We start from the raw sequence: 11,278 nt of genomic DNA on the forward strand, positions 1-11,278 counted from the left end.
AGTATGATCAGTACATTAAGCACATAGACATGCATAAAAGGCATGGACTATAATTCATTTATTCCAAAAGATTAAATACTAGCGTCTAAATTTAAATTATTAGAAAATGTAACATTAATTATTCTTTCACTTGTTTAATAATATATTTCCACCTTTTATATTTTTTCATTAGTTGGTCCTCCACATAAACTAGTCGATGCAGTTGTATCTTTCTAAAGAGTCTATGCAATAACTCCATTTATTGTAATATTTCTACCTTATCATCCCATTAATCGATCATAATATATTAAAATTCAATTTTATATTAATAAACAGGTAAATTTGATCTAAATGTATTTTGTAAAACACAATTTTTTCCACATACATCATATCCTCCTAAAAGTTTATATGTATTACATCTTGTAACATGAATTGCTCCATTAGTACCAGAAACAATAAATCCACACCGATGAACATGACTTTATTTAAACCTATGATATAAACATTTTTCTATACGTACTTTATTTTAAGATTGTGATATTATAATTAAGCTAAATACTATTAAAAAAACTTTTGAATTAATGTTTAATATAATATTATTCATTGAAATTCAGATATTTCAGATATATTTACTTTTTATAAATATTTATTTTATTTATATAATAAAAAATATATATTAAATTTAAAAAAAATATTTTAAAATTATACATATGTAAAAAAAAATATTTTTATTAATATTAATTATTTCTGATTATTTTCTTTTATATATATATTTTTTTATAATTTATAAATTATAAAATATAATTCATTTTATAAATATTTTTAATATATTTTTATAAATTAGTATATTTTAACATTTTATATGAATTTATTGGATTTATTTTATTTTTTAAACTATATAAAATTCATAAATTATTTAATATAATTTACAATTAAATTATTAAAAAAAGGAATATATTATTATTATTTATAAGATATATATAAATATAACATTATAATATTTTTCATTAATTAAAAACTATTTTAAATTTAATAAATAATAATTAAAATATATTTTATTTATATAATTATAATAAAATATTTATTTTTAAACAAAATAATTTAATTTATAATTTATAAAATAAAAAAATATTTATTAAAAAAAAATTATTTTATTTATTGAGATAATAATTTATATTTATTTTTAATTCATTTTTTTATTATATAAATCATAATAATATATAACTAAAAATATTTTTTTATATCGACTGATAAAATTAATAAAAAATATAAAGGTTATGGTACTATAGAATTTTTATATGTTTTTGTCTGTACTATATTGCATATAGTAGTATATCAAATATTATTTAAAAAAAAATATGTTCTAACATTTTTTTAAAATTTTATATTTTATCAACCTTATAAATATGAAAGATTGTTTGTAATATTTTTGGAAATTCATTAAATAATTAAAGATTTCTTAAAAGTAAAAAGAAAAATTAAAAAGAAAAATAAAATACAAATACAAATAAAAGATAAGCATAAAGAAATATTAAAATATATATAAAATAAAATATATATTAAATTAAAATAATTTATTTAATATTATTAACTTTATATATATTATATTTTTTTTTTTGGATAACTATATTAAATATAAATTACAAATATTTTTAAAATTTTATTGAAATAGATTTTATTTTATTTTTAAAATAAATTAAAATATCTTTCTATGAAAAAAAAAAATATCATTACGATTCTTTTATAATTTAAATAATATCTAAAAGCCTTTTTTTAGTTTCTTTTTCGTCTACAATTTTTTATATATTTTAAATATAAACATCTTTTAAAGTTTTATATTTTTCTTCTAAATCAATAATTTATGTATTTAAAATTATTATTTATTGTTCTAAAGAAATTATATAATTTTTTATTTATTCTTACAATTCTACTTAATTTTCAATTAATTTTATATATTATTAATTAGTATTTTCAAATTCTTTAAATTTTTCAGAAAAATAAATTTAATTTTTTTTATTTTCATGCTAATTTATATATATTTTAATTAGTTAATCCTGAAAGAGATAGCCAATTTAATTTTTAAATAATTTTTAAAATTATTATATAAACTAAAATCTAAATTGAAATAAACAAACAAACAAAAAGCTAAACCAAAAATTAAAAAGGATACTTTACAATTAACACAATTTCTACTATATTTTTAATATTTATTTTATTTTATATTTTTTAAAGGATTTTAAGAATTATTTTAATATAAAAATTAATTATTTTCAATATTATTTGGTGTATAAATAATTTTTTTATCTTATTTATTTTCATATTTAAAATTTGCATAGAATTGATTTTCATGTTATTTTTAGTTTATACTATCTTCGATTTTATAAAAATATAAATAACCACTTTTTTTTTCATCTAATTTATTATTTTCTGTATAAATATCTTATTATCTTTTTAGTATAATTTGTTTTTGACAAATATTATCTTTATTATAAAAATATCTATTTTTATGTATATGGCTTAGTTATTAATTTTCATTTAAATTCAACTCTATTTATTCAATAGAAATTAAATCGTTAATAATTTATGAGCTATCCATTTTATTTAGTATTATATATATTAAAATATAATATACAATAAATAAAAAAATATACAATAAATAAAAATATAAATAAAATATATTTTTTATTTAAATTTAAATATTTATATATTATATTATAATTTACATATAAATTAATCATATATAAACTATATAGAAATGTAAAAAAATTCTTAAGCTTAATCTCACTAAACATTTCATAATTCAAAAGAAAATATCGAAATATTCTCAAATACATTTCAAATACATAATAATTCCTAAAACACATTTCGTATGAATAATAATTTATCTGAATAGAATTTTCATGATATTCCTTTTTTTGCTTAAAATAATAACTAATAATAATTTAGTTAATTAAATCAAGAAAACAGTTAAATAAAATTTACTAATTAATAAAATTTATAATAATCGCCATTTTCTTATAATAAAAATAATCAATAATAAACTAATAACAATAACAATTTACAAGAAGAATCAAATAAAATTTCAAAACATCTTTTAAATATGATAAAAAATACTGAAAATATATATAGTAAATATTTTTAAGCAGACGAAAACGAAATAAATGAGAATATTTAAAGGAAATAAGTTCTTCCGAAACCTCAAATTTTAAACAAATTCAATTTAAACTCCCCTAAATCAGTTTCAATTTAAAAAAAGAAAAATTTTTAATAGTAAATGTAAATAGAAAAGGAAAATAATTAAAGAAAAATAGTAAATTAAATAGCATTTTTTTACTAAAAATTAAAAGAAGATAAAAATTAGTAAATAGAATAGTAATTAAATAATTAAGAAAAACTTGAAAAAAAAAATATTGAAGTTAAAAAAAAAGAAGTCCTTATATAAAAAACAACTGATTTTGAATTAAAAAATAATTATTCTTTTGATTTTTTTTTTTAAATTTCTGTTAATGAAATTGATATTTTTAAAAAATAACTTGATCGTAATCACCTTTAATAACTTTTTTTTGAATAACTGTCTTTTTACGAACTTCCTATATAAAGAAATTATTCTAAAAAAGATGATTTTGTTAAAATAGTAGAAAAAAATTAAAATTTTTAAATAATAAAACACCTATGTATATATAACATGTTATCCAAAATTAAAAAAATAATCGAAATACGACAAAAATTTAAGGAATTAAAAAAAGATTTAGTAATTTTGTAAAAAAAAAGCACTTTTCTAAAAAAAAATAAAGATAAAATACTAATTTTGAAAGATCTGAAAATGAGATTGATTTAAAAAGGATTTTTTGAGTATTTAAAAAATAAAGTTTTTTATAAAAAGTAAGTATAAAGTTATTTAGATTAAATTATTTATTAAAGAAAAAAACATTAGATTTTTATGTGTTTTTTTTGGATGAAAACATACAAAAATATAAGATAAGATAAAATTTGTATTAATAAAGAATTATAACTTTTTTTTTTAAAGAAGTATTTTTTAGGCTTAAAAAAGTAGTGTTTTTTTAAAAAAGGAAATTTTTATAGACCATTTTTTTAAGAAATAAGGAAAAAAAGGATGTTCTTTATTTTAAAAGAGTTTTGGAATAAATTTTTGGTATTTTTTTAATTTTAGAAAATGAAAGTTAAATAAAAGAATATTTCTGGTTTAATTTTTGTTTAAAAGTTAAAAATGAAAAGTTTTGCAATTTTAAAAGCTTTGAAAAACAAAGAAAAAAAGTAGTTTATTTATACCAAAAATATTGCTTGTAGATATTAAAGGGAATTATATGAAATTAATGTTTAAATTAAATAAATGTTTTTCTTTAAAAAAATAAATGAAAATTTAAATGAAGATGATGAATTCGAATCTGAAAAGGCTTTAAGAAAAGCCAGATAAGAAATGCTTTTATAAAAATTAAATAATTAGGCGGCTATTTCTTAAGATAATTAATCAACTTATAAAGAAAAATATTAGTAGTCTTAATATATAATAGAGAACTGTTAAAAAATTTAAGAAAAATAAAAAATAATAAAAAACATTCAAATATTTTAATTTTATTAACATATATAATCTTTAATATAAAAACTCAAAAAAAATTGTCTATATAAAGAAGAAAGTAAAAATCTTGTAGTTCTAAAGGTAAAAAAAAGAGATATTTTGTAAAAAATAAAAGAAAAAGAAATATTTGTTAAAAAAAAATCTTCATTTTTACATTGGAGGGGTTTATTTTTAGAAAAAGAACTAAATGTGAAACTGGAATTATTAATTTAAATGAAAAATGCATTGAAAATTTTAAATTTTTTTTAATAAAAATACTCTTTTTGTAAAATTTAGAAGGAAAAAATTGAAAAAAAAAAGGAAAATTTTTTAATTTAAAAAAGTTTTTTTTATTTGAAAAAAATTTCTTGGCCAAAAATTTAATTAGAAAATTAAAAAATTTTATTCTTTAAAAAAAAATTTTTTTTTCAAAAATTTGTTTTTTTTAAAGCTTTTTAAAAAGTCAAAAAAATGTCAACTCTTTTTTATTTGCAAAACTTGAAAAAAAAAAGCCTTAAAAATCTTTAAGTTTAATGTTTACTATAAAAAAAACTGCGAACTACATACCAAAAATCTCTTAAATAAAGACTTTTAAGAAAGTGGCTTTAAAGACTTAATTAAAAGCATTTTTTGAGAAATTTCTTTTCAAGAATTTTACTTTCTACAGAAGAACTTATCATTTTTAAATACAAAAATAAATAAAATTTCATCTAAAAAGTTTTTTAAGCATGGAAATAGATTCTTTAAGAAAATGAGAATACAAAAATTTAAAAAATATAGAATTTTTCGGCTAAAATACATTATAATTCCGTTTTAAAAACTCATTTTTTCTTCATTTGGAAGAAATAGATTTGCTAGGAAAAATCTCTAAAAAAGTTATTTTTTTAAATATTGCCAAAACAATTAAACTTATGCATTATTTAACCATGGAAAAAAATTACATTTTAACATACGGGAAAAATTATTTCGCATTAAAATTAAAAAAATAGAGATTTAAAAATAAATGCTTTTTTTGGATTAAAAAACAATTATAAGATTAAAAGAAAAAGTGTAAATTTTTTCAAGAAGAAATTTTTTGAAAAAATTAAGGAATTTTAGTAAAAAAGTATATAAAATCGTTAAAAAATATATAAAAATTTCATTTTGGTGAAATACTTTAAAAAATTAATGATTAATTTATTAAAAAAAATGAAGAAAAAGAAAAATTTAGAAAGAATTTAATTATTTCTAGTTTAAAAAAGTTTAAAAAAATCCTTCTTTTATTTAAAAAATTATGTTTAAATTAAAAATAGTGAAAAATTATTAAATATTAAATTAAGGAAATATTATGAAAAAAAACTTAAGAAAATAATATTTGTTTCTTTAAAAGTATATGAATTAAATTAAAAAAAAAAAAAAATTAAATTTGAAAAATCAGATGAGTTTAGGGATTTGAGCTAAAAGAAAAAAATAAACAAATACTAATTAAATATCGATGAAAATATGAGATATTAAATTATTTAAATTTTTAAGTAATGGAGAATTCTTTCAATTAAAAATAAAGACATTAAGTTTATTCTTTCCAAAATATAATAATAAAAATCAAGAGATTTGCTTAAAAAAATAATGTTTTTATGGAAATAAGAAACACCCTTTATTTAAAATTAAAAAATATAATAAACTATAAACATATAAAATTATTAATAAAAATAATAAGAATCTAATAAATAATATTAATAGTAATAAAAATAATAATTTAATTTGTATTAATAAAAATAATAATATGAATAGTAATAGAATTTAAAATAAAGTATTAATGAAAAATAAAATAAAAAAAAAAAAGTGTTAAATTTGATATTGAAAATTAAAATCAATTAAATAAAATTGAAAATTAAGATATTTAAATAAATTAGGATTTGGAATAAATTTATAAGGATAATATATTGTTTTATGAAAATTTAATCAAAGAAAAATCAATAATATAACCTTTAGAAATGTTTTGATATTTTTTATTTTATTTATAGATATTATTTTATATATTTATTATATTTATTCTTTTTAAAATAAAAGAAAAATAAAATAGAATTTTTATAGAAAAAAATAAATTTTTACAAATATATCTTATTATATTAAATTTTGAAAATACTTTTTTTTTTTCATTAATCTTATATTAAATCTTTTTGTATTTCATATCATTGATTAATTTCATTTTCATAATCAAATTTTTATTTTTTAATTTCATATTTTTACATATCTTATTCTTAATTATCATCTTTTTAGATGACAAATTATTAAAATTATTATTTTTATATTTATTCTTAATAAATATAATTTTTTTGGATTAATTTATATTAATTTTGTTATTTTTCATGTTCTTCAATATTATTTTACGAATTTGAGATTTTTTAAATCTAAATTTCTACTTATTTGATTACTTATGGTTAAACTTTTTAATTTTAAATGCTTTCATTATAAAATAATTATTATTTTTAAATATTTTATTAATTTTATAAATAATCTTATTATTATTATTATTCTTATTATTATTATTATTATTATTATTATTATTATTATTATTATTATTATTATTATTATTATGCTTTTTCATTCAATATTTTTTCTACATCATTTTCTTAACTTCCAAATAATAATTAATTTTATTCAATATTATTTGGAATTATATATTTCTTTTTTTTTAAATAAACTATATTATAATATATAATTTAAATATATTTTTTTTACATTAACTATATTATGTATAATATTCCAACTATGTATTTAACTTTACATTTCCATACTGCATTCATCGCATTTTTTATCAAACGATGTATGTTAGTTACAATCACAGAAATTTTCCATTATAATCTTATTTTATATAAATAATTTTTTTATTAAAAAATAATACTTTAAAAATAAAATCTTTAGGAAACCTTTTATCTGATATTAATTGACTTGGTGATAATTCACTTAATTTAAAATTAATTTCGCTCTTTTTTTATTTAAAATAAAAAATAAATAAAATATTAAAAAATTTAATATAATTACTTTTATTTTTCAATAAAAGCTGTATTAAAAGAAACTCTTAGCATAGTTTAATTTTTTAATCCTTTGTTTTTAAGTTTTACTAAAACATCTCCATATACCGGTTTTTTTTAATTAACATTAAGTACAAAAATCTCATTTGAATAATTGAAAACCTTTTATTCAAAATATCCCAATTCTGTTGTAATTAATTTTTCTTTTGTATTTACATTATAAATTTCCACAAAAGGCGAACACGAGTCACTTCCGAAATTCGGCCTTTAAACTAATTAAATTTATGTTATATATTTAACAGTTGGATAAATATTTTTTTATTTCAAAATATCATAAAAATAATGCACATATCTCACTTAACATGGTTAATTTACACCTACACCTTCTTTTTCAAATCTATATAATATTTTATTTATATTTTATTAATATTTTTATTTTATTTTGATAACCTTTTTTTACTATAGTAATATAAAGCATCTTCTGGAGTTTTAAATTTACCAGAATAAATTAAATAACAACAAATAATTGTACCTGTTCTTCCTTTTCCTGCTAAACAATGTATTACAACCACGTTTTTAGTATTGGCTTTTTTTTTTTTAGTTTAAATATTTTTAATATATTTATTTTGTATATAACTTTTTAAAAATGTATGAATTCTTTAACATATTTAAAACAAAGTATCGATTGGAGGGGAATGATGATCTTCCCATTCATAATCTACTACCTTTTAATTATATTCTTGTTTATTTTATTTTTTTTAAAAAAAATAGAAATACTTTATTATCAAATTTTGAATAATCGTATTTTCTTCCAGATAAATTTACTATTAAAAAATTAGATTAATGATTTTTTTTTATTAACTCTACAACCTTTAATAATTATTTTTATTTTTATTTTATAAAATATACTGATTATATATCGTTTCTATATAAGGTTTCTATCCCTGAAGCAGGAAATGACATCGCTATTATTCTTTCACATATATATGTTAAATCTAAATTATACCCATCTTATTAAAATCTTTTTTTTGGACCTGATACCATTTCTCTGAAATAATCCATTTTTATTTTATAATTTAATATTTATAATTTTATCTATATTTTTTATTTTATAAAAAAAGCATATAAAAATTTATTTTATTTTAATTTAAGTTTTATAGTTAATTCAAATATATTTTAGTATTTATATATTTATTTATTTTTTTAAAAAAAAAAATATGTCAGATTATATATTTATTATTTTTAAAATTTTATTTTATTATTTAAAAAAAAAAAAAATTAAAAATAAGAATGAATTTAAAAATTTATAAACAATAAATTGAAATTTTCATTTAAATATTATTTTTTGTTAAATAAAATTTAAAAAATATTACAATTTTTTAACATTTATCAATTAGTTTACTTAAATAAAATTTGTTCAATATTTATAATAAATATTATTTAAAATTATTTTAGTTAATATTAAATTAAAAATAATAATTACTTTGTTTTCTAATAACATTATCTTTCTTTTTTCAGTGAAATAAAAAAAATATATATTTCATTAAGAAAAAAAAATTATTTAAGTTTTTTATATCAAAATATTATTATTTATAAATTTTTAAGATTATATAAATTAATTTATTAATATTATTTTTCATATTTTTTCTTGATTTTCATTATATATTTACCGAAATATTTATTATAATTGTTAGTTATTTAAAGGTTTAGATTTTATTATTTTAGGATAAGACAAACAACAACTTTTAGTTTTATTAAAATTATTAATTATTTTAATTTATATATAATGGTAATTTTTCTTCTTTTTGATTTTCTTTTTTTTATGATTTATTATATATATTATTATTATTTTTTTTGGGGGGGAGGAGGGGAGGCAATAAATTGTTAAATCTTCATGTTTTATATGCAAAAAAAATCACAGAAATATAATTTTTGAGATATTTATTAATCATATATGTAAATTTATTATTTTTAAAAAAATTGTATTTAATTATTTATTCATATATTAAATTTAGAATTTCCATAAAAAATATATTAAAAGAAGTAATAAAAATACTAAACTTATAGATTAATCCAAAATAATTTAAAGAAATAAAATTAAGAAGTGATTGATATAAAAATTTTAAGTTTAATTCTCAAAATCGGCTACTATTACTATGCTTTTCTATAAAAAATATTATTTTAATTAATTAAATGAATAAATAAGTTTTTTAGTATAATATATATTAATTTTGATAAATATTAATTTATTTTATTAAATAATACGCTCATTAATTTTAAAAAGATTTTCTAATTATTTATTTTTTTTTATTTTATTAAAATATTTTTAACTAATTTTATTTTTAAAAAATAAAATTCTTAATATGAATATTAATTTTTTTTTTTTTAATTAAGTTTTATTCTATAATATTTTATTTTTTACAAAGTTTTTTTTATTATTATTAATTAATTTAAATGTATTATTTATTTGTTTTTGCTTAATATTATTTATAAAAATATTTCAAAAGTTAATTAAAGGAAAATATTTATAAAAAGTAAAGCCAAAAAACTATATTAATTTTCCATTATTTTTTGAGCTTTATTTTTTAAGAATTTTTTTTAATGTATTTTTTGTAAAAATTATAATTTATTTTAAGATAAATAGGATTAATTTAATAAATTATCTCTTTATATATAAAATTTATTTATTTTTACTAAAAAAAAAAATATAAAAAAAAACAAAAAAAACTAAGAAAAATAAATTATTATTTATTATTAAAAAAAAAAAAAATGTTCCAATAAGATAATTTAATAAATAATAACAGTATACTTCAAAAAAATCTCTCATTTCGCGTAAAACGTATAAATTCAGAAACTATTTCATCAAATAATTAAATTACTTAAAATTGTTAAAGCGATTAAATATTTTTAAATACGTAAAATGATTTTCCTAAATAATAGCCAGTATAAAATTATTATGAATTGGAACAAAATCCATTTTCATCAGTTATTGGAACAAAAAAAGTATATAATCTGAAAGTTAATAATCAATTAATAAAAATAATATAATTTAAGAAAACATTAGTATAATTTAAAAACATTTAAATTTATAAAATATTAATTTTTAATAAAATTTGATAAATTCTTTTCAAGATAATATCTCTCCTATGAGAATATAGACATTTCCGAAAGAATTAATTAGAACAGTTGATTCAATTGTTAATATAATTAATAAGGATGATGATATTTTATAATCTTATTAATAAGAGGTGACTATATATTGCAATATACCTTCACATTGTAAAGAAAAGATAATTATGGTATGTGTAGATCCTTATTGTGAAGCAAAAAATAGAATTTGCTGCGGATATTGTCATTAATTTCATTCTAATCATTATAAATATTTAATAAAAATTGATGAATACAAAAACGTGGTAATAAATGGTGAAGCATTGAATTTATTTTTAAATCAAGACAAAAATGAAGGAAATTTCAGATAAATTTTCAAAGATTTTAGTGACAAATATTAGGAAATAATAAATAATATAGTAGATTTATTAGAAGAGGAATATTAAAAAATTTTAAATTGTTTAAATTTAGAAATAGAATAATAAAATAAAAGAGAAATATTTGTTTTAGGAAATGATTATGAATAATATAAATAAATATAAAACAATGTAAAATAAAACTTGTTAAATAAACTATCAAATAAGGAAATTTACAAAATTTA

At 14.5% G+C, this 11,278-nt stretch overlaps 2 protein-coding genes across 2 annotated transcripts, besides 16 other annotated features; one reads left to right on the forward strand and one right to left on the reverse strand. All coding sequences in view use genetic code 6, as the record gives it.

Annotated features, from left to right (window-relative positions):
* Window positions 1-642: 642 nt before the first annotated feature.
* Window positions 643-680: a microsatellite.
* Window positions 681-1,090: 410 nt separating this feature from the next.
* Window positions 1,091-1,131: a microsatellite.
* A 309-nt stretch (window positions 1,132-1,440) lies between these two features.
* Window positions 1,441-1,475: a microsatellite.
* A 34-nt stretch (window positions 1,476-1,509) lies between these two features.
* Window positions 1,510-1,551: a microsatellite.
* A 900-nt stretch (window positions 1,552-2,451) lies between these two features.
* Window positions 2,452-2,492: a microsatellite.
* Window positions 2,493-2,596: 104 nt separating this feature from the next.
* Window positions 2,597-2,655: a microsatellite.
* Window positions 2,605-2,642: a microsatellite.
* A 183-nt stretch (window positions 2,656-2,838) lies between the features above and the next one.
* Window positions 2,839-6,733, forward strand: IMG5_052130 (hypothetical protein; the record flags this gene model as incomplete). Its single annotated transcript, XM_004037389.1, has 1 exon — window positions 2,839-6,733. Exon 1 carries the CDS (start codon window positions 2,849-2,851, stop codon window positions 6,731-6,733), a length of 3,885 nt encoding a protein of 1,294 aa, XP_004037437.1. The 5' UTR covers window positions 2,839-2,848.
* Window positions 2,950-2,981: a microsatellite.
* Window positions 4,971-5,000: a microsatellite.
* Window positions 6,391-6,443: a microsatellite.
* Window positions 6,536-6,578: a microsatellite.
* Window positions 6,734-7,014: 281 nt separating the features above from the next.
* Window positions 7,015-7,059: a microsatellite.
* Window positions 7,015-7,115: a microsatellite.
* Window positions 7,054-7,132: a microsatellite.
* Window positions 7,133-7,376: 244 nt separating this feature from the next.
* IMG5_052140 (phosphatidylinositol- -trisphosphate 3-phosphatase, putative) lies at window positions 7,377-8,631 on the reverse strand (the record flags this gene model as incomplete). The annotated part of the gene is made up of 5 exons (XM_004037390.1): window positions 7,377-7,521; window positions 7,580-7,966; window positions 8,020-8,155; window positions 8,234-8,294; window positions 8,347-8,631. 5 exons carry the CDS (start codon window positions 8,629-8,631, stop codon window positions 7,377-7,379), a joined length of 1,014 nt encoding a protein of 337 aa, XP_004037438.1.
* Window positions 7,972-8,013: a microsatellite.
* Window positions 7,974-8,013: a microsatellite.
* Window positions 8,632-11,278: the final 2,647 nt, after the last annotated feature.

This window comes from Ichthyophthirius multifiliis (assembly GCF_000220395.1).
Source record: "Ichthyophthirius multifiliis unplaced genomic scaffold scaff_1120509250157, whole genome shotgun sequence".
NCBI lineage: Eukaryota > Ciliophora > Oligohymenophorea > Hymenostomatida > Ichthyophthirius > Ichthyophthirius multifiliis.